Genomic DNA, 24,661 nt, shown 5'->3' on the forward strand with positions numbered 1-24,661 from the left:
CTCTTTCCTCTCTGGGGTGTCGCTTGCAGCTTTGGTGCTGCTGGCACACACTGGTCGGTAACTTAACACTGATGCCCCTTTCAGACTGCCAAAGCAACCAGGTTATTGCTGCGTTAACCTGGGTCGATCTGCGGTGTGAAAGCACCACTGACCAAATTCCCAGGTCGAGCAGCCTGGATTTTCAACCATGGTCATAGCAATCCGGGCCCCTTTCACACTATGGAGGACTCAGCACTTGCACCGCTCCCATCTGTAGTCAGCGTCCTGGCAATAAGGTGTGACTGTGCCAGGAAGAGCAGAGAGCGACACACCATGCAGGAAAGAGGCACTGCATGTGTTCGGACAGGTGCAGGGTGCTAGAACTTAATTGAATCAGCCCCATGGAATTCTGGATTTTCAGAAAAAAAAAAAAGTTTACCTGTAATGCTAAGCCCTATTTAAACATATTAAAATAAAATAAAAATACCTTGGTCTTTCCCCGCCCTGCCCATTGCAATTCCCATCTGTGTTACTTTGGTTGTCAGAGCTCCAGCAGTAATGCATTCCTTTATTGTATTGAGTAGATATTACTATGTATCAAGCTATAAATGACAAACATAACTGAGTTTCAGATTTAATTTCAAGTACATATTTTCTACTGAAACAGACTAGGGTCTGGGCTGGAAGTGCTGGACAACACTAATCTTTGGAAATTGAGGATGATGTACTTGTAAAGCAAAATCATCAGCAATCTTTCTCAGACATTAAAATAGTTTCAAATAAACAGGAGAATGCATGCTTTAATTGCTGCAACAAGTTCAGAACAAATGCATGCTTGCGATCGGTAAAAATCCCCATGGCAACTGAATGCTCAATGAGACATGGAAGAAGACTAGCAGACAAGAAGTGTAATTGAAACACTAGCGCGACGAACTGCCGAAATGAACATTCCTAGTATTTTTCTTCAGCAGGTCACTTTTTGTTTTGGTAGAGGAACAAAACTATACATTTTTGGGAGCAATTACTGGTAGATCTACAAAAAAATAAGAAAGAGTGAAGCATTTGAGAAATTCTATCTACTGCAGAAACAACATAGCGTCTGCTTTATCCACTGCCTTCCGCCATCTTGAGGATGTCTGTCGTGCTGATGCATTGTGCTTTCCCTGTGTGCATTCTCATTACTGTTGCGTATTGCTAACGGTTTCTACGACTGCCTTCTGCAGTGATTAGGAATTGTGCTCACACAGTGTACATTTTCTATATCAGACTGACTGCATCTAATATTAGGCAGGCTTCCTTCCACTGTGTTTACCACCTACCATATTCTAGCAGTGCGTGTGCTTTCAAATGATTCTTATATTAAGGGATCAGCACGCCGAGATCAAAATGGGTTTTAAATATACATTTAAAACATAACATTGCAATAGACACACACACAAATATAATACAGATTATAGATAGATAGATAGTAATATACAGGTGTCCACATACATCTTGGTTTTATGGTGTATGGCACAATTTCGCACACTTTGGACTCTGCAAAAGTCACGCTTTGTGATTTTTCTAAAAATTTGCTTCTCTAATCTATTCCTTTATACAAATTCTACTGCTGCAACATTTTTTAGAATCCAGGAAGGGGGGATTTCACTTGCGCTAAAAGATGTAGAAAGCTGCTCAATAGATATAATAGTGCAATTTGTGAAAAAAATTAGCGCTATAGAGATTAAGAAAAAAATTGTTTTTTGAGAGACAGCAAAGAGAAAAAAGGTAAAAAAGATAAAAGACAAAAGCACCTGTAAAGGAAAGGGTTAATTAAAGCAATGTTTACGCTCCTTTGTAGGAGTGTTTTTGTTGAAGTCCGTGGGGAGCCCTGTCGCTATCCCTACCTCTATCCACACTATGCGTGCAGCATACTTCATGTGTGGAGCGGGCGGCAGTGTTTGTAAAAGCCGCGTTTGTCTCCGCTCCGTTGCTGCAGCGTGTCTCGGCGTTGCTTGATGCAGTTCTCGCTGGACTTGGACTGGGTAGCGGGGTGAAGCAGGCAGGATCTTCTCTCCTCCACGGGCAGCAGGGATCAATGCGTTTCATGCGCCAAGCACACTTTTTTTTCTCTCCTCCTGCTGCCCGTGGAGGAGAGAAGATCCTGCCTGCTTCACCCCGCTACCCAGTCCAAGTCCAGCGAGAATTCCATCAAGCAACGCCGAGACACGCTGCAGCAACGGAGCGGAGACAGACGCGGCTTTTACAAACACCGCCGCCCGCTTCACACATGCTGTATGCTGCACGCAGAGTCTGGATAGAGGTAGGGATAGCGACAGGGCTCCCCACGGACTTCAACAAAAACACTCCTACAAAGGAGCGTAAACATTGCTTTAATTAACCCTTTCCTTTACAAGTGCTTTTTTGTCTTATCTTTTTTACCTTTTTTCTCTTTGCTGTCTCTGTAGCGCTCATTTTTTTCAAAAAATTTTTAGAATCCATCTGCTTGCTACATTTGGAAAAACAGCTAAGCCGTGTTTTACATGTTGTGCCAAATTGAGAATTATAGCCAAGATGTATGTGGACACATCTGTAGTAATTTCAGTGTTTCAGCGCCGTGGTACTTTTATCAAGAACTGCATTTAGTAATTGATAAAAGCGTCGCAGCACTGAAATGTTGATTTAAAAAAATGACCATGCGAGTGTAATTACTGTCAAGAGTGCCGCCGATCTATGTACAGTATATTACCAATTGGACACCCAGCGGACTTTGGGGAAGGCAGCACAACCTCTCAAGTTGAGTGCCGGGGACAACGCATCTATATAAAAAGACAGATATAGATAGATATATATATATATATATATAGGGATGCAGGGGAACCGGCACTCCTGGATGCTGTGCTGGATACAACTTGCCCCGGTGCCTTCCTGACACGGAAGGTGCGTGTATACGGGGAGACAGTAAGGCGGCACTCGGAGACGATAGTAAAAAATTTTTTTAAAAAAGGTGGTTTTAATGTGACATGCAGCAACGTTTCGGGGCTGTGCCCCTTTCTCAAGCCAAGTCACTTGTTGTTTGACTTGGCTTGAGAAAGGGGCACAGCCCCGAAACGTTGCTGCATGTCACATTAAAACCACCTTTTGTTTTTTTTTTTTATTTTACTATAGTCTCCGAGTGCCGCCTTACTGTCTCCCTATATATATATATATATATATATACATAGAGTTTGATCGGCACTTACGGAGAAGGTCTGTCAATAGTCTGTCGGTTCACGTTTATTATTCTATTACAAGCACTTGCAAATGACCTAAAGAAAAGGCCGGTGTGGCCTTGAAACGTTGTCTAATATGCAATATCTTTAATACAAATACTTTTTGAACCCAGACCTCGAGTGCCGCCTATTCTTTTCAGGTGATCCTGGATATATATATATATATACAGGTTGAGTATCCCGTATCCGAATATCCGTTATCCGAATTATTCCGAAAACCATACTTTTCAGAAAGTGGAAAAAAATAATTTTTTTGCTAAAAACTCACTGGGGACATTTGTAACAGCAATACTGAGGACATGATATGTAACTGGCACTAAATATGTGCTGATAATGATTGCTTGGCATTCAAATTCACTATCTGAGATAGTACACAAATTTTGTTTCATGTTTTGAAACCTTGTTTTTTGAACAAATAAAATATATTTATGTGTATTTTATGTGGTAATAAAATATATTTGTGTTTATTTTATGTGTTTATACAGCATAAATGCAAGATACATCATTGAAATATTAAAATATTCCGAAATACGGAATAATCCGTTATCCAAAATTCTCCTGGTCCCGAGCATTTTGGATACGGGATACTCAACCTGTATGTATGTATATATATATATATATATATATATATATATATATATATATATATCTATCTATCTCAAAGATGCAGCACTCCACAGCCTAGTGAGATCGTAAATTTAATTATCAGCACTTAGCCACGTTTCAACATTTGCATGTTGTCTTCAGGCTAACAAAAATACAAGTGAACAAACTTAAATAGTAACTCGTGCCGCGTGAGGTTGGTCCTGACGAAGGGAGAGATCCCGAAACGGCGTTGGCATGCAGTCAAAACTTTTTTCACCATTTTCACTGAAGTCCCGGAGTGGCGCCTGTTCTTTCTAGCATATATGCATAGTAAGGCACAGACCGGCACTCCTTTAACCGACACACACGCACGCACACATCAACTTGTCTTCGGAATGTGCTTTGGAGGAGAAGGTTGTTATACACACACACGCACGCACACACACATCAACTTGTCTTCGGAATGTGCTTTGGAGGAGAAGGTTGTTCAGGTATGGCATCATGGTCACACCCTGAAGTCGAAGTGCAGACTTCGTGCATGACATTATTTTGGTAAAAACACGGGGAGCCGGGGACAGACCGAAAAAAAGTGCCTTGAAATGTTGAAGAGTATTCAAACCAGAGGAATGTCTGGTGTGACTCCCAAATTGGGACATGTAAATAGGCGTCCTTTATGTCCAGAGATATCATGAACTTCCCGTATTCGAGGCCCAAAATGATTGATCAAATGGATTCCATCTTGAAACAATTTAGGTCATTCAGATTAACACAGAAACATAGAATTTGATGGCAGATTAGATGGGCCAAATGATTCTGGTCTGCCCCTTTTTTTACCCTTCAGGTAATCTCAACCCTTTTTAATCCTTATTTCTTCGTAAGGATATTCATGTGCCTATCCCAAGCATGTTTAAATTGTTCTACTGTCTTAGCCTCTACCACCTCTGATGGGAGGCTATTCCACTTATCCACTACCCTTTCTGTGAACTAATTCTTTCTAACATTTCCCCTGAACCTACCTCCTTCCAGTTTCAGTGCATGTCCTCGTGTTCCATTACTTCTTTTCCTTTGAAGAAAATTTCCCTCCTGTACTATGTTAAAACCCTTCATATATTTGAAGATTTCTTTCAGGTCCTCCCTTTCCCTTCTCTGCTCCAAACTATACATGTTAAGATCTTTTAGTCTATCCAGCATTGGTCGAACAGAACCATCCTGTTTTGGGTCAACAAATAGATTTGAGTAGAAGCCCTGACCTCTCTGTTCGGTGGGAATCGGAACAATTACGCCTGCTCGTTGAAGCTTGTGAATAGCAGAAAGTAGAGCTTCTTGTTGCTTTCCCGCCAGTGCGTTAGTGGCAGCGTGGGATGCACTGGCGTGGCAGAAGTCAAGAATGAGAGCCTATGCCAGGGCAGCGAACTGTAAACACAACGCCCGGTAAATCTGCCGCCGTGCCGCCCCTAGGAAATTGCCTAGTATGCGTATGCCTAGGGCCGGCCCTGTTCACAGGGTTTGGTAGCACCTGTGAGGTGGCTGACATAGATTTTTCAATATCCGAGTGTAAAGCTTCTCTCGCTCTCTGCTGGAAGAAGCAAGTTCCGCTGATAAAGTTGAACAGAACTAAAAGAATCATTATTAAAGAATTCCTGAGGGGGAGTGATGGGATCTTGTCCCCCACCATAACATGCTTCACTCAGGGAAACACCTTTAATGTTCGGTGTGTAATGCATTTAGCAATTTCTGCAGGTGTACACTTTTAGTGCACCCTTGGAGGAAGTACCTATTGCAGTCATACTTATATAGAGAATACACACAGAAATAGCAGGTAAAGGACAGGCTAGAGCAGGCATGGCCAAACTGTGGCCCTCCAGCTGTTGTGAAACTACATATCCCAGCATGCCTTGCCATAGTTTTAGCATGCCCTAATATTAAAACTGTGGCAAGGCATGATGGGACTTGCAGTTTCACAACAGCTGGAGGGCCATAGTTTGGACATGCCCAGGCTAGAGCATAAGCATCAATAGGGGGAAGAGGAACCACAATCCCAAATTGTTCCAAGTAAAATATTATAACCCCTCCAGAAAAACTCACGGTGCCTCTGTGCTTTGTGTGGAGGAGAATGCGCAGGGACCCAGTAAACCAGGAGCTGCTGCCGTCTAGTAGGGGTCAGCAAAGTGGGAAGATGGTGACTGCCTCTGAAGGAAGGGAAGCATGGGAAATAACAAGCTTCACCCCTTAGATGACCTGCCGCCACTGCATAGGAAATAGCCACTGAGGGAGAACTGCGCATGGTAAGCTCTGCCCCCTCGCATCCCGCGGCAACTCACGCCCGCTGTAGTGGTGCCAAATGTAAAATATATATAGCGCGGTCAGTAATAAAGGGAAACAGGGAGCTCACGAGAATGCGGCTACCCTGAAGCTGCTGCTGCTACTGCGCCTGTCTCCCAGCCAGCGCACACTTCTGGCCAGGTGCCACATGTCGCAGAGTGCACATACTGTTGCCCGTTAACCCCCTGTGGTTTGTGGCAGTTCCTAGGACACAACGCACACCGCAGGCAGTGCCATGCTGATTCCCCAGGGTATCCCTCGGTGCAGGCAGACAGTGGCCTGTCCTCAGTGACAAGTAAAAGTGAAAAAACAGAAAGTAAAATAAATACAGGAGACCTGAGCCCAGGGATCCAACTCCTCCAGGAACTTTTGTTAAGACTGAAGTCTGGGCGGGGTTAGAGGGAGGAGGAGCCAGCCATTCTAAAAATCTTAAAGTGACAATTCATTCACTACAACAGCGTTATACCCATTGTAGATGACTGCAGTGTCCCCTACTGGATGCAGGAGAAAAGGTTTTTGTTTTGTTTATCAATCCAGGTCACTAAGAAATAAACAACCTAAAATGAAAAGAAGAGGAATGAAGAAGAATGGAGACTAGTTTAGCCAAAAAATTTCCTCTAGCACTCACCAGGTTAAAACGCCGATATTTACAGATTTATTTTACAACACTGCTCAGCCTATACAGCTTGTGTTTTATATAGATGTGGCAAAACAAAGTAAAATAATAGGCGTAATACATTTCAACACCAACCTTGTAAATACCAATGCCAGGATCAATAAGGAAGGCTCGGGCGGAAGTAGATGGCTGATTGGAAGAAGCACTGACCCGCGATTTGTGCTTAATTGCTGAATTTGGGTGGACTTTCCCATCTGCATCCTTTTTCTTCATGGAAGGAACAGCATCATCAGACTGTGAACGGATTAGGAGTTGGACAATGTCATTCAATCCAACATTGTAGTCAAAAAGAGTATGCCCATCTTCAAGCTAATAAAAAAAAATATATAACAATACATTAAAAAGTTGCCATTTACTTGTTTTGTACATAGTCATGTGAAATGTCAGGCCTCCCATTACAGGGGAAGTAGATGGTGTATGGCCTTATAAGATCACTTATCTTTCTCGAATACACTCTCCACTGCCCCTTTGCACCGTACTTATAATTTGGTTGCTGAAATTCCTATGGCAATAAGACCCATTTAGAAGTAACATACATACTGCTAATTCAAGAACACTAAATTGTTTCAAATTCCAACCTGCAACACAAACCACATGCTGGAACTTTCTCAATTCAGAAGGAGTTGGATTTATCAGCAGACTGTGCTATAAAACTGCTAAAAGAGGATACTGGTAAATTTACGGACATTTTCTTAGCAGTATACAACCTTCTCTGAGACTAGTATGATATAAATGCTAAAAATTCAAAACAGCAGCTCAACAAAAAGAATCAAAATAAGAAGCTGCTATATAAAGAGAATTTGAGGATTTGGATTGTTTTTGCAAAGAACATCTACCAACTTTAATACAAATAACTTGAATGGTTGTACAGACATACTAAAAATAAAAAAACTGAAATGAATGTTTTAATTGCCAAAGTTACCAAGTCCCCATTATTAATACTCCTACTACTGCTCTCTTGTGGCAGAATGCTACTAGAGGCAGAGGGAGCACTACTTTCCACAGACATACTGTATAATAGTAGTATCTAGTAACCGTCCTTTACTGCCCCATACCGATTTAGCACACTTCAGAGAACTTCTGTCTCTGTATGTGTTCACATGCCATTCTGCTCCACTATGGCGCAATATGGCCCATAGCGCCACTGAAATATTTCATTATTACTGAATGGAATATAACGTTTTGTAAAATGAGACATTAGCTATATATTATTGTCAGTACAAATAGGTACTAACACTAGTATACAGTCACCCAGTTTAGGTGTCATACAGTAAGCCGTCAAGAGCGAACCAGGTTTTGAAATCAATGCAACTGCAGGAATACTTTAGCCTGCAGGAAAAACATTCCAGTATGAAAGAATAGTCCAGCCTCAAAGTGTTTGTTATCTATACATAGACAACCAATTACTGTGGGAAGCTAAAAAGGACAGCATCGGAGGCACCACGGGAAAAAAAAAGTCCCTGCCTGAAGTCTAGCACCTTCAAGAACAGCTTTTTGTACAACACGCACATCTTTTCCTTTATTATCTCTATCCACATGTACGCACACACAAGCTATATATATATATTGCATAGGGGTAGTGGAGATGGGATGAGCAAGCTGATGCATGTAGAAAGTTTCAAATCCATCCACATATTTGTACTGTGCTGATTGGTTGCAGTCACAGCTCGCGGGTCAGAATTCAAATTACCCCCTGCACACGCCGTTTCCACCTCGCTGGGTTTTTACAGCGAGGTGGAAAAGGCACATGCGGCCGCCAAAACAGCGAGGCTGGTGGGTAAATGCAGGGGCCCCCTGCAATAGCCGCAAGCCTCTCCGTTTGGGGGAATCATCGCCGTCCTCTGAGCTAGGATTCACCAGAAACCTTGAATAGGGTGAGCGGCCAGCGCGGGGTTAAACGGCGAGGGTGGCTTGTTTTCGGTGATCCTCACCGTTTAACCCTCTCGCCGTCAAATACAGCCCTGTTTGTGAATGAAGAAGCGCTGCAGTACATTGGGGCAGCATGAAAAAGTTTCAGCAACAGCAGTTCTATATTCGAGGAGCAACAAGTTCGTTATTAGCATTTAGCAGACTTGAAATGGCTCATCTAATTGCACAAAGAAAAATCAAATTAAAAGTTGCTGACTTTTTTGTTCAGTGGTTTCAGATGATGGAAAAGATGCAGTTTAAAACAAATGATTCAGGTTTGAACATGGTGCTCACAGCAGCCTGTTTAGAAAGGATACCATGTCCTGCCCATTTTGTGAATGTAAAAATGTGCCCTGCCCTTTTCCACAGGCACTGACCATTATGCAGTTATCTCTGCTGCAACCGCCAGCTACCATAGACTGATAAGGCACACCACCACAATACTCTTTGCCGGTTTGGTGCTACAACCAATGCAAATACCTCATGATTACCATTAGGATCACCAGGGAATTTTATGTAAAAGTAGCTATTCTGCACACAATGCTGATGTAGAATATCTGAATACGCACAATAGGAAGAAGGCAAGCAGAGTAATGAAGTGTATCAGACACGAAACAATTGGTAAACAACAAGATCTGATGGTTCTTTGAATGGAGAATGATTGTTGGTTCCCACAGAAGCAGTGCAAGTATTAATAAAACAACCACACTGTTGAATCAGTTGTTAAAAGTGTAGCCAGTATACAAAAACTGGGCCTGAGCGAAAGGCCTGTGCTCGTAAACAGCTAATGGATGCCAAAATCAGCTCTGATCCAGAAGGCATAGACTTCAAAACCTCAGAAGGGGTCATGATGTATCTGCCACTACAATGTTAGCTGTAGCTCCCTATGAGTTGCGATGTGGAGCATCTATGGCTTGGGGATGTTTTCCCAGCACACCCTACAGATGCGTGATTGAAAAAAGAGATATGGGGAGTTTGGAGGTCATGTTCCTCAGGCCATTCCTGAAGAATTTGTGAATAATGTCAGGGTGCATTATTGTGCCGACAGAACTACTGCAGACAGAACTACTGCATACTGGAAGCAACCCACAAGACCTGCCATTTTGGCCCTTGTCAATGTCACTCAGATCCTAACTCTGACAATTTTCTGAACTTCAAGAACTGATTGTTCACTTGGTGATGAATATATTACACTGCTTCACAGGTGCCACTGTAATGTGGTAATCAGTGTTAATAATTTCACCTATTAGTGGTTTGCATTTTATGGCTAATTGGTGTATACACATTCCTGTGTGTGTATTCTCTTTTTTAATACCCATGTGGCTCAGAAACACTGCCATCTGTTGGCAGCGAGAGAAACTACATCTACTAGCTTTCAAAGCATTTGCTTCTAGCAGGCTTACTAGTATATCCCCTTCCCGACATTTGACGTACATTTACGTCATGGTCGGGATGTACTTCCCGACACATGGCATAAATGTACGTCATGTTTTTAAACTGTCACCGCGTCTATAGACGCGGTGACAGAGGGACGATGTCTGCTGTCCCTGACAGCAGACATCTTCCCTCATTGCCCAGGGGGTCAGCGATGCCCCCCGCCATCGGCGATCGCTGCGATTGGCTGTTCAAACGTGAACAGCCAAAAGCAGCGTTTACTGTGTTATGTGTAAAATTTTGACTCTGCTGCCCCCTAGTGTCCAAAAAAATTAAAGGAGATTGAAATAATGATTTAATAATAAAGTATACATATGGTCTATGTTAGTTATTAACTATTTTGAGTGGTATGATTATTTGTCTCACAAGCAGAAAATTTTACATTTTGCAAATTGCAAAATGTTCAATTTTTTTACGACATTTTGGTATTTTTCACAAAAAAAAAAACTGTATCGACCAAAATTTACCACTAACTTAAAGTACAATGTGTCACGAGAAAACAATCTCAAAATCACTGGGATAAGTAAAAGCAATAAAAAGTTATCCCCACATAAAGTGATACATGTCAGATTTGAAAAAAAGGGCTCTGTCAGGAAGGCAAAAACAGGCTGCGTCGGTAAGGGGATATACACACGCACACACGCACACACACCCACACTCATATACATATTCTATATATAGGTCTAGTGTCCTATTGTGTGTCTCCGAAACACTGCAATCTGTTGGCATCTCTTTCTCTCTTTTACACATGCACAAACACAGAGGCAATCACAAGGTAAAACATGTGGTGCAGATGCACACTCCATATTATTAATCAATCAATAACAGAGGTTCTTGGTATATCAATTGGCACACCCTAACATTTATTTAGCACTATTTAATTTTCACTAATATTATACTTTCTCTAGCACTACACATTTGAGTACTCTAGCTCCTGCTTCTTTCTTATTAACACACTTCTAGCTTAGTTTTTTCACTTGTGTGCTGCCCTGGGGTGACTTGCTTATGCTGGCCTTTTTGGGGTTCCGGGCCCCAGATCCAAACTTAGTATTAGGGACCCACCAGAAATGAGGTTACCGTGAAGCTGGTTGGTGGGCAAATATTTCTTGGCCAATTGATATACCAAGAACCTCTGTTATTGATTGATTGATTAATAATATGGAGTGTGCATCTGAACCACATGTTTTTCTTTGCAGAACTACAAGTCCCAGCATGATAGCACCTCATGTATATTGGGTGTGCATTCTAAGATTCCCCCCCCCCCCCATCAGCAATCACAAGGTAGCAGACTAGCTTTCAAAGCATTAGCTTCGAGCAGGCCTACATATACATGAAGACACACACACACACTATATATATATATATGATTGTGAAAAATATCCCAATGTTTTTATTTGCTAGACATGCACAGCTTTGCAGTACTGGTGCATTTTCACGGCGCCCGATATATCGATGCGGTCCGAACCGATCTTTGACCTGTTTATAATGATTTTATATAGTGTGGCGAGCGCAGTAATCCGCGTCCGCTCGCCACACTTCAAGCGCTGTGCCTCGCCACACTATATAAGATCAACTCCATGCATAGTGGATAGTGGGGTTATAAACAGGTCAAAAATCGGTTCGGATCGCATCGATATATCAGCTGATATATCGGCCGCCGTGAAAATACACAAATACCGATTTTGTTTTGTATGCATATACAGAATAGTGGGAAGAAGCTGGTACCATGTACAATATGGGTAAAACTAGCATAGGCATATTTGTTCGGTTCCCAAACTTATCCCAGCCGATTCAACCAATGCAATGTCTTGACCCCCGGTAGGATGGTCTCCCCCACTTTTTTATATCCTGTATACATACAGTTAGATTGGTGTCACATTACTTGACTCCTGCTGTGATTGGTGAGAGAGTTGATAATTCTGTGAAATATACTACTGGCTGGGAGGGGGGAGGTGTTATACTAACGGACACAGACGATGGGGCCCAGAAGTCAATATGGCATATATATGTTGTTACAGCTGACATGAAGATCTTGGTGAGGAGCAGGATGGAGGAGTTTGCACATTTAGAATGGAGCTCCCTCATCCCTGCATAGGTAAGCAATAACTAGTATTCTGTGTGGTCCAAGATGTGAACTAAAAGCTGTAGGACAATTAAATGAACAACCACTTTGTACATAAAAATGTATCGAAAATTAAGAAGGTTTCAAGTTTTTTCTTTTTACTGCTGACATTTATCCCCAATAAAATGTACATGAACTCTTTGTTACTTTCTAATTCTATTTTGCGCCAACGTAAACCATTAGCAGGAAGCAATAATTTACACGTTTGGAGCCTATAGATACAATTACAGTGCAATGTCTTTGTTGTGTGGCAGACACAGCCTTCCTTTTCCTCTTCACTTTATATAGACGCCTTTAAGCTTTGTTTAGGAAAACAGAAAAACCGTTATCCACAGATGTTTTTTAAAACTGACTATATGTGTAATAGCATAGACTTATACTAACATAAAAATGTATCACCTAGTAATATATAGCACGCAGGAAACATGGCAGCTCCACATTATTTCAGTCTTTAAAAACACATTTGTTGAATTTGGATGACATGTCTGCAATTAATCTAGCCAATCCTGGCCTTAAAAATAAAAAATTGCCAGATAAAAAAAAAGCGACAACTTGCAAATATTGTGTGCAGTAAAAAAAACTTGAGAGCAATATGTAAAACATTCACGCTGGTGATGTCTTGCTTCACTAATTGCGATTACAAAATGTACACACTCACAAAGAAAGTATGTCAGGAAATGAATGGCGGGGAAAGCAGGGAAACCAGTCAGCTTCCAGTAAAAAAAAAAAAAAAGATATGACTCATTCATTTCAGGAATTTGGGAGAAAGAATATGTAAACCAATATGAAACTACACGTTCTCTTAGACTATAGCAATACCTAACATTAACCAATATCGGATGAAATACCCCTGGCCTATTGTCGAAGAAGTTTCTTTCGAAATAGTGCTGAACAGACTTAACATGCACAAATTACTGTCACCCTAAAGACCTCTACACTATTACCATGTTCTAATTGCCGCCCCTGCAAACACCCGGGTTTTTGTTGCCAGGGTTCAGATCATCTCAGCTCACAAACCCCGTTCATACGGCACCTTTGACCCGGGAAATTCCCGTGTCTGCCCTGTTCACACTGCTTCTAGGTTTGCCACCTCTCCCGGATTTCTGTGATTCTCCCAGATTTGGTGGCTACCCTCCAGGAGGCATTTCCAGTCACCCGGATTCCAGGATTCCCCCAGAATTCCAGTGGCTGGAATCGACTGGTTGCCGGACTGGTAGACAGGAACAGAGCTGGGTGTACCACCCAAATTTTGGGAGCCTCCCTGCCATTCTGGAATGTTAGGCAAGTATGCCTTAGAAGATGTACTATCAACTACAATGCCCAGAGAGATTAACAGGTCACAAATGTTGTTTACCAATATAATTTTAGAAAGGATTGGGAACTATTTTCTCTTTCAATTTCAGGTGGGTAGTAACCTTGACGATCCTATAAATTGACTGGACTTAAAAAAAAAAAAAAAAAAGATCTTTAGGTGTGTACCCAGGTTTAGATATTAAGGGGTATGGTATAACTTCCCGACACTCGGATTTCCAATGGTCATTTCTCAGACTTCGGAATCACGACCTATCATGTGCCTGACGGGGGGCATTCAAGCCCCTTGCAGGCTTAGTGGCAATGGGCGCTCACAACCTATTCTATTCTACCTCTATGGAATCCTGGAAGCAGTCCTGATGGGCCCCAAGGCTTGCCAGGCCCCACTCAGACGTCCACCCTGTTCAGTCAACTCAGGTGATGGTCCCCCCCATCCCTCCCCACCCACTCGCTCAGATGTCCAGTGCCAGACTCAGATCAGAAGCCTGGCTGGCCTGGCCATGCCAGTGCCACTCATCCACCCCCCCCCCCCCCCCCCCCTCCTGAACATACTGCTCTAAAAACCACTACCAGGTAGCTTTTACCCTAGGTCAGTGATGGCTAACCTTGGAACTCCAGCTGTTGTTGAACTACATATCCCAGCATGCCCTGCATCAGTTTTACTATTTGGTCATGCTAAAACTGATGCAGGGCATGCTGGGATGTTAGTTCAACAACAGCTGGAGTGTCAAGGTTAGCCATCACTGCTGCTTTACTGAATGATTGGATTCAAACTTAAATGGGCTTCACTGGTAAATTTCTCACTGCATTATTATTTTCTGTATGCTCTTGTAGACTTGTCAATCTTGTATTAAATACTAATATATTTAATCCCAATTTTGGCATGCAAACAAAAAACACAGGTGGTGTTCTGTATAAGATACTATGAACCCCTTCCTCTTCCACTGGTGCTACCACCAAGATGTCTGTAGGTCAGAGTGTTTTTCCTAGTTTAAAGTTTTTTTTGAATTTATCACGCAATTGTACAGTCACAGCAATGGAAAAAATGCATGGAAATGGTTAAAAGACTCAAAACAGCCATGTATAAGTAGGACAAAGTTCTTGTGATGTACTTTACCCTTTCTAGCAAATGTTACAGTACATACATTACCCTGACAATGCCATACTTTGGTGTGTATCTCTTGTGTTTACTTATGCACTTGTGCTTAACTATTTACACTATTTTACGGTTTATACTGATTGATTGTGACTGGACGTGTAGTATTACATATTTTATGAAAACAAAAAGTAATTTCACATGTTTGAATAAGAAAGGAAGTATTAATAGAAAGTAATATTATATGTTCTAGCCTTTAAAATGGGTTGCAATTGTACTGAATGTCAGTAGTAGGTTAAATACTGTAATATATTTAATAAAATATGGGAAAACATATTTCCTTAAAATAACTCCCAAATGTACTAATTAATTCCTTTCATATTATTTCAAGTAGCGCTCAGTGTTATGGGCCCTACACACATAGCGATGTGTGCAGGGCTACCTAGCTATGCTAGGTCGGGCTGTGCTGCGCCGCTATCGCATAGCACACAGAGCTGACAGCCCACACACAGAGCGAGCTGTCAGCTCTGTGTGCTAAGCGAGCAGACAGCGCTAGTGTTCTCCGGTGGAAGAACCCTGCTGATGCCGAGATTGATGGACACTGTCCATCAATCTCGGCCAGCGATAAAGACGCGCGGGGACGCGCACTGCTGCCGATATAGCCCCCACACATACACCGATGTGAGGGCATTTGCTAAGCGACTTTGCCAAACTAAGCAAAATCGCTTAGAAAATGCCTTAATATCGGCATGTGTGTAGGCCGTATAACTCTCGCCCCAAAATAGCCAAGCCCTCACATAATGCCTGCTCTCCCAAAACAGAAATAAGGTTGATGTGCTTTATGTCGACATTAAAAGAAGGTCAACATGAAAATGGTTAACAAATGAAATGGTCGACAAGTTTTTCATAAAAAAAATTTTAAACTGACTTGTTCTTACTTCACGATGCAAGTGGACATAGAGTAATGCTGGGTACACACCAAAATGATTTTGGCACAATCCCATCAATCTGGATCCAATTCAGACTGATTGGATGCAGATTGGATGCAGATTTGGTCAAAATCGTTTGGTTGGATCTGAATTGGATCCGAATCCGATCCTACCTGCTGTAGGTAGGATTTGTAAAAGATCCATTCATCTGAATACAAAGGGGATCAGATCGTATGCAAATCGTATGCAAATCGTACAATACGATTTGCATCCAATCCAAATCGTTTTGGTGTGTACCCAGCATTAGACTATAATAGTGCCTGCTGCATGCCATGCAAGGAGATGCGGTACACTTATTCTGTGTCCATGACGGCAGATTGACAGATGCAAAAAAAAAATAATGAAAACCTCATGTCACATTTTCCTGTGTCAATCATTTTCAGGTCAAACTTCTGCATGTGTCGACCTTTGTATGTGTCGACATATTGGGCAGTATTCAATGCTCAGGATTTACTGGGGTTTTTTTGGCGAATCGGGCTGTTTTCACTCTTTGTGGTGAATCTTTTTTCACTGAAAATGTGACTCACCCTATTCAATGTTCACTATTCGCCAAAAGCGACCAGTGAATGCCAGCCAGTTCTCCGTTTCATGCTCGCTGCAATTCGCTGGTATATTTTAATGGGGTTTTCACTGTGATTTGCCGAGAGTGCTAGGATGGAGAACTGCTTTCTCCCTGATTTTTGCAGTGATTCACCGTTTTGCATTCGCCATCTTTTTAAGGTGAACTGGAATGTGATCTTTTAAAATAAAGGTGTTTTTTTTTTTTTTTTGTATCAAAAAATCAGTAATTTTATTATGTGAAGGGGCATGCTATTTGGTGTCTTGTGCTTGCAGCACATGAATATATATTAATTTTTTTTTCACATGACGTCAGCAGGGGGAGCCGCTCATTACATATTCACTGCACTTGGTCCTGCTCACTACATATGCACGAGCGGGACCAGCGCAGTCCTCCCTCTCCTCCCTAGTTGCAGGGACCCCCTGCCTGCTGGTGGTTGGCATGCAGCGGGGTCTAGCAGCGCATGGTCAGGTCGGGTAGCGCTGGCAAGAGGGGGTCCCTACGGTGTATGTGAGATCAGCAGCGGGGTCCTGCGGCGGATGGGAACTACTAGTTCCCATCCGTCACAGGGACCCCGCCGCTGATCTCATATACACCTGGGGTCCCCCTGCCCGCTAGCACTACCCGACCTGACCTTGCGCTGCCTATGTCCCTGCCAGCCCTCCTACTCCCACACACAGCATCCTGCACAGGCAGGGAGGCTTCCATCTCCCTGCGGCATTTGGGGTTAAAATTCACCGTCAGGGGCAGCGAGCCCCTGATGCGTTGAATAGGGGGAGACGTAGGGCTGGCAGCGAATCCTCCAGCCCTCTGGAATGTGGCGAATGTGCAGCGAATCCTAAACAGGATTCGCTGCACATAGTGAATAAAATCATTAAATACTGGCCATTGACTGTCGACCAATAGTGTTAGACCTATTTACTGTCCAGCTGAATATTTCACACCCAGATTCCTGAAGCAGTGAAAAGAGTTTAAAATCAGAGCAAGTGGATCGATCAGGTTTGAAGTAACATTTATCAAGTGCAACTGATGAGTTGCCATGAGCAACTTCTTCTTTTCAATGCTTCATAAATCTACCCTACATTCTGTACTTCCAAAACCATCTCATACCACCCACTCTAACCTAAACCACTACTACACCCCACAACGGTCTCTGAAATTCTGCAGATCCCTTGCTTTGCTGGAATAATCCAACTCATTTCCACAGACAAAAGGGCAGTATTCAATGAGGCTGATTCGCCATGTTCTACGGCGAATGTGTGCTATTTTCTTGCTCTAAGGTGAATCTTTTTGCTGAAAAGGTGATTCGCCCTATTCAACGTGTAATATTCGCCGACGGCGAACAGTGAATGATGAACAATTTGCTGTCTGATAGTCACTGCAATTCGCTAAGGTTTTTCAATGGGTTTTTCAATGTGATTCGCCGTGAGTGTATTCAATGATCAGATGGCGAATTGCTTTCTAAGTGATTTTGTTGTGTGTCACCTTGTAGCAATCGCCATCTTTTTATGGTGAACTGGAATGTGAACTTTTAAAATAAAAATTTTCTTTTTAAATTTGGTGTAAAAAAAAAAAAAAAAAACAGGAATTTTATTATGTGAAGGGGCATGCTATTTTTATTCATGTATATATATATATGAAATATTTCATTATTATATTATTTTGTTTTTACACATAACAGCCAGCAGGGGGCCGGGAGCCGCTCATTACATATTCATATATTCACTTCACACTGCACCCGCTCATTACATATGCACGAGCAAGCAGTGCAGCGGCTCCCTACCCCAGTCCCCTGCCAGCTCTTCGGGGGGGGCAGCTTCTGCTACCTGTGTCCCCGGGAGCCCTGCTTCTGCCCCACAGTGTCTGGCTCAGGCAGGGACTTCCATCTCCCTGCCTGCCGCCATCCCCCAGCGCCGAAGTTAAGAATCGCCGTCAGGGGCAGCGAGCCCCTGCGGTGTTGAATAGGGTGACAGGGAGGACAGGGAGGGCTGACAGCGACTGCTCCAGCCCTCTGGAACACGGCGACTGTGCAGCGAATCCTAAACAGGATTCGCTGCACATGCAAAATATTCTCATTGAATACTGCCCAAAGGTGGAAGTCAACATTGTGGAGACTGCACAGCCCTTCTCCTCTAATCTGAGAGAAGAAGGGTGAACGCATGACCTTCCTGTATTTTTCTGAATAGGTCACCTGATGTGGACTTCTACTGCTGTGATGTCACAGCCAACCTCCTACATCTAAGTCACTGGAGCAGAGGCAGCCCCTCTCCCACTTGACAAAATAAGGTGAAGGAGAGGGCACATCATCTGGTAGGCTGGTGCTGTGTGGATTTTGCCAGTTGGTTATTCAAAATTTTTTTTATTTAAACAGTCATTTATTTAAGGTCTATATAAACAGATTTGGGATGGGCCGATGACAAAATTTAGTCAAAACTCTGGAAAAAAATTATTTTAGGTTTGACTGTATGCCTCATATGCGTCAAGCTATGGAAAACAAAACTATGACAAGTGTACAGAGAGGCAATGCCATCTATAGATGGTGTTGAATAGAAGAAGCCTATGGCATTCTTTCTGCAAAAATCCCCAATAGGAATCCAACAGGAAGTCCTCATATGGCAACAGATAACGTTATCAGCTGCTGTTCTTTGTATAAATAATGTGTCGGGATGTATCAAATGCATATACTTGATACTTGCTGCCTTAGTTCTATTACTGGACATATAGAAAAAACGGTACTCTTTACCTAGAACGGCGCCCACGATTGAAATCGCGGGCATCGCGGGTAAAATCGCGGTAATCGCGGGCATCGCGGGTAAATCGCGGGTACATGAAAATCGGGTACCCGCGATTACCGCGATTTTCCCATAGAGAACAATGTTAAAAAGCCTGATTGACCGCGATTTTAGCGTTAAATGCCTCAATGCCCGCGATTTTCCCATAGGAATCAATGTTAAATGGGCTACAGAGCCCAAATAGCCCCAATTAACCCTTAAATGTCCCCCCAATTTTTGTACGCCACCCCACGATCCACGCCAACCCGAAGCGTGGCGAGCGCAGCGAGCCCGCGAGGGGCGGCGGTACGCGTCCTACGACCTTTTCATGCCCTACTATCCACGTCGGCGTGGAGTTGAGAATAGAATAGTGTGGCGAGCGCAGCGAGCCACCGAGCCCGAAGCGTGGCGAGCGCAGCGAGCCCCGCGAGGGGACGCGGATACCTTCACAGTTATACGCGTCCCCTCGCGGGCTTCACAGGTGTCCGCGTGGCCACGGACACCTGTGAAGCCCGCGAGGGGACGCGCTTACCTGTGAAGGTATCCGCGTCCCCTCGCGGGGCTCGCTGCGCTCGCCACGCTTCGGGCTCGGTGGCTCGCTGCGCTCGCCACACTATTCTATTCTCAACTCCACGCCGACGTGGATAGTAGGGCATGAAAAGGTCGTAGGACGCGTACCGCCGCCCCTCGCGGGCTCGCTGCGCTCGCCACGCTTCGGGTTGGCGTGGATCGTGGGGTGGCGTTAAAAATTTGGGGGGACATTTAAGGGTTAATGGGCTCTGTGGCCCATTTAACATTGATTTCTATGGCCAAATCGGGTGGATTGAGGCATTTAACACTAAAATCGGGTCCATCGCGGCTTTTAACATTGCTTCCTATGGGAAATCGGGAGCATCGCGTCGCGGGCATCGCGGGTACATTTATGGCCGGCCGCGACGCGACCGACGCGATTTTTCAGGTTTAACATGGTTTTCAATGGGAAAATCGCGGGCATCGCGTCGGTCGCGTTGCGGGCAGGCATAAATGTACCCGCGATGCCCGCGACGGGCGCCGTTCTAGGTAAAGAGTACCGAAAAAACCTATCAATTGATTAAAGCAAATAAACACTCTGTTTCTTCAACATTATAACAAGTATATTGTTTAACATTTTGAAAAAATAATACAATACAGCCATTGTATTTTAAGCACAAACATAAATAATGGATAAGTACTGATTTAGGGCCAGATGTATCAAGCTTCAAAAGTGATAACATGGAGAGAAATAAACAGTCAGCCAATCAGCTCCAACCTGTCATGTTACAGGCTGGGTTTGAAAAATGTCAGGTAGTAGCTGATTGGCTGGTTGTTTATCACTCTCCATTTTATCACTTTTGAAGCTTGATACATCTGGCCCTTAGTCTCCAGTACATGGAATGTTTTTTTTGGATATCCTTTTTTCATATTTTGGAATATTTGCATACAATAATGAGATAACACTATCAGTCACACAAAACAAAAAATCTGTATTTTGGTGTGTTTTACACGTGTCTAGAATGTACACATGAAAAATAACCTTTTCCAGAATAAAAACATGTTGCAAATCGGAAATGTTAAGGCCCCCTTATACTTGATCTGATTGACTTGAAATTTATCCTATGTACAGGAGGATCAATCTCTTGTTTAGTAGACCCAATACGCACAAAAACATGCATCGTGTCCTACACATCAGGCACATCAGATTTTGTCAGATAAATCAGCCCAATCCATCTGAATTGGGTGAAATCTTACAAAATTCCACAAGTGTAAGGGGCCTAATTTAGAGTGTTAGATGATTGTGTATGTTGAGAAGCACAAAAAACCTGTGAGGAAAACCCTTATTGGAGAGCAAGGGTTGCATCATTTTATGCCATATTTATTTGCTTAATTTAGTGTTCAGACTATGGGCCTGCTTGACAGGCAGCAGCGTTGAGGGTGTGGGGTAGGGGCTAAGGAAGACCTGTGTTCCGGTTTCATGACAAAGGAGAGCTAAAGGCCAGCACGTCACTATGTACACTTCCTGACATTGCAGCCTCTGCTTCCATTAGCCAGCTACAGTAACTGCACAAGCTAAGGCTTGCTCAGCCGCCGATCTGAGTGACTGATGGTTGTGATGTGGGATACCAGTGCTGGGATCGCTTTTACATGCAGGAGGAGTCTCTTCTACGGAGATGTCTCCTGCATGTCCCTCCTAGAGATCAGATGGAAATTCAATGCTGCATTGAATTTCCATACAGCCCTGAATCGGGCCCTACACGATACTGTCCATTAAGTCTGATCCAATGAAAACTAGACTTTTGGTAATGCAAAATTGTTCTATTCGCTATCTGCATACTACTATAGGGGGTATTCAATGTGTGCTGATATTTCCAACAGGCAGAAATAACAGCACACACCTACAAATGCAGTCCCGGATCGAAAACATCAGCAAATTTGACACTTTAGCTCCCTTTTATGACGGCCGGAAAAGGAACAAGATGAATGTAGAGTTGACCTATTATCAGAGACAAGTGCCAATATGTCAGACTTTTGGAAATATCCGGGACTCATGCTAATGAGTTCAATGCATTCCAATGATCTCCACAGTCATCAGATCTCATAATCCAATAGAGCACCTTTGGAAAGTGGCAACATGAAGGTGCAGCCACCAGCATCTGTGTGATCCTATCTGCCACCATGGACAAAAACCCTTTGAAGAATGTTTACTGTTTAAATCAATGACACAGAATTCAGGCAGTGGCAAAGGGAAGATAAACCGTTTGATAGTAAGTAAAATAGGATTTTAATACCTACCGGTAAATCCTTTTCTCGAAGTTCTTATGGGATACAGGGAGTCGTTCATAACGATGGGGAAAAGAGCTTATCCGAAGGAGACAGGCACATATAAAAATTTATACAGGGTGTACTGGCTCCTCCCCTCTGCTCCCCTCCCTCTAGCTTCAGTTAAGTGAACTGTGCCGAAGGAGAAGAACAATATGAGAGGAATATGTGTATATTTACCGTGGTGAGATTCATCCAGCACACCCAACATTCAACATAACAGACCACATTAGCAACCCCATAACCTGGGAAGTCTAAGGGCCTAAGAACATGTCAACATGACAACTATTTTGAACTGTGTTCCAACTGGAACAATGCATAGAATAATCACCTAAGTGACCATGTACACTCGTGGACCTTTAAGGTACACTATGTAAGATTAAGTTACCTAGGTAACCTACACCCTATGTCCGCCAGGAACAAGAAGGGTAGCAGAAGGACCCAGAATTGGTCCATATCTCACAAAGTGAGCAAGGCAAACCTCCGCACAGAGGCGGGTGCCCTGTATCCCATAAGAACTTCGAGAAAAGGATTTACCGGTAGGTATTAAAATCCTATTTTCTCTATCATTCTTATGGGATACAGGGAGTCGTTCATAACGATGGGGATATACCAAAGATATCAGAACGGGCGGGATTGTGCGGAACCTATTGCCGCAGCACCGCTTGCCCAAACTGAGTATCCTCAGTGGCCAGAGCATCAAACTTATAAAATTTGACAAAAGTGTGTTGGCCAGACCATGTGGCTGCTCTACACAATTGTAAGGCCGAAACTCCTCGGGCAGCCGCCCAGGATGTCCCCACGGAACGAGTAGAGTGAGCTTTCACCCCAACAGGCATAGGCAGCTTTGCTACCGCATAAGCCTGTTTAATGGTTGCACATATCCATCGTGCAATAGACTGCTTGGAAGCAGGACGTCCAATCTTTTGGGCATCATAAAGGACGAAAAGTCCATCAGTTTTTCGAATCCTTGCTGTTCTCCTGATGTAGACACGGAGAATCCTCACTACGTCCAAGGACGTCGGCACCTCAGAATGAGGCCCACCAGCAGGGACCACAATTGGCTGGTTCACATGGAACGCAGACACCACTTTGGGCAGAAAACGCGGGTTAGTACGTAATTCTGCCCTGTCCTCAAAGAATATCAAATAAGGACTCTTGCAAGTCAACGCCCCTAGCTCCGAGACCCTCCTAGCCGAAGCTAGGGCCAGTAAGACCACTGTCTTCCAGGTTAAATATTTCAGGTCAATTTCCTCCAAGGGCTCAAACCAGGAGGATTTAAGGAACTTCAGCACAACATCCAAGTCCCACGGTGGAGTAGGGGCCACAAAAGGAGGTTGTATGTGCAAAACGCCTTGCAGAAATGTCTGCACTTCAGGAATATTAGCCAGTTTCCTCTGGAAGAAAACTGATAACGCAGATACCTGCACCTTCAAAGAGCCTAGGCGTAGGCCGAGATCCAGACCAGCTTGAAGAAAGCTAAGAAATCTTTCAAGTCTGAACTCAGATGGAGAAAACTTTCCCTGTTCGCACCAACCCACATATCTTTTCCAGATATGGTGGTAATGTGCAGCTGTTACCGGTTTCCTTGCACTTGTCATAGTTCTGATGACCGAAGTGTGAAACCCCTTCTGAGTCAGGATCTGCCGTTCAACTTCCAGGCCGTCAAACGCAGCTGTTCCAAGGCCTGGAAGACGCACGGTCCTTGCATGAGTAGATCTCTTTGCAGGGGTAGGCGCCACGAGTCCCTTTGCAGACTTAGAAGTTCCGGGTACCACGTTCTTCGTGGCCAGTCTGGGGCCACCAGAATAACCTCGGTTCCTTCTCTTCTTATCTTCCTTAGCACCCGAGCCACTAGGGGAATCGGTGGGAAGACATAGACCAGGCTGTTGAACGTCCACGGTATGGAGAGGGCGTCCACTCCTTCTGCCTGAGGGTCTCTTGCCCTCGAGAAGTACCTGGATACTTTCCAGTTGTTTCTTGATGCCATCAAGTCTACCAGTGGGGTCCCCCACCGAGCCACCAGAGAATTGAATACCTGGTGGTGTAGACTCCATTCCCCGGGGTGGAGCTCGTGGCGACTGAGGAAGTCTGCTTCCCAGTTGTCCACCCCGGGTATGAAGATGGCCGAGAGCGCTTGGCAATGACTCTCTGCCCAGGACAGGATCTTCGATGCTTCCCTCATACAGGGCCTGCTCTTGGTCCCGCCCTGTCTGTTCAGGAATGCCACCGTGGTGGCGTTGTCTGATTGTATACGGACCGCCTGACCGCAGAGGAGAGGGCCCGCCTTCAGAAGTGCGTAATACACAGCACGTAACTCCAGGCTGTTGATATGGAGGCGTGTTTCCCATAGGGTCCACTTGCCCTGAAAGGACTGACCCATGGTCACTGCCCCCCATCCCGTGAGGCTTGCATCCGTGGTGACTAAGACCCAATCCTGGATGCCAATCCGACGCCCTGCCAGCAGGTTGGGCGTGTGGAGCCACCACTGTAGTGACAGTCTGGTCCGAGATGACAACGCAATGCGCCGGTGCATCTGATGGTGTGAACCGGACCACTTCGCTAGGAGATCGAGCTGGAAAATCCTGCTGTGAAACCTCCCGAATTGGAGAGCCTCGAAAGAGGCGACCATCTTTCCCAATAGGACAATGCACTGGTGTACTGTCACCTGGGGGGTCCTTAGCAAGTCTGTGACCAGCCGCTGGATGTCCAACACCTTGTCCTGTGGCAGGGACACTCTCATGAGAGCTGTGTCCATCACCATGCCCAGGAACTGGAGTCTCTGTGAAGGGATCAGAGAAGACTTTGCCAGATTCAGGAGCC

The 24,661-nt window shown here is 44.0% G+C and overlaps 1 protein-coding gene across 1 annotated transcript in view; it reads right to left on the reverse strand.

Annotated features, from left to right (window-relative positions):
* The window catches only part of UHRF2 (ubiquitin like with PHD and ring finger domains 2), a 109,714-nt gene that overhangs the window by 65,848 nt on the left and 19,205 nt on the right, over positions 1 to 24,661 (reverse strand). Inside the window, exon 2 of the mRNA XM_083185990.1 lies at positions 6,889 to 7,122. Coding sequence (XP_083042116.1) covers positions 6,889 to 7,122 — 234 coding nt within the window. The remainder of the gene's footprint in view (positions 1 to 6,888; positions 7,123 to 24,661) is intronic.

Source organism: Crinia signifera, chromosome 1 (assembly GCF_055691185.1).
Source record: "Crinia signifera chromosome 1, ASM5569118v1, whole genome shotgun sequence".
Lineage (NCBI taxonomy): Eukaryota > Metazoa > Chordata > Amphibia > Anura > Myobatrachidae > Crinia > Crinia signifera.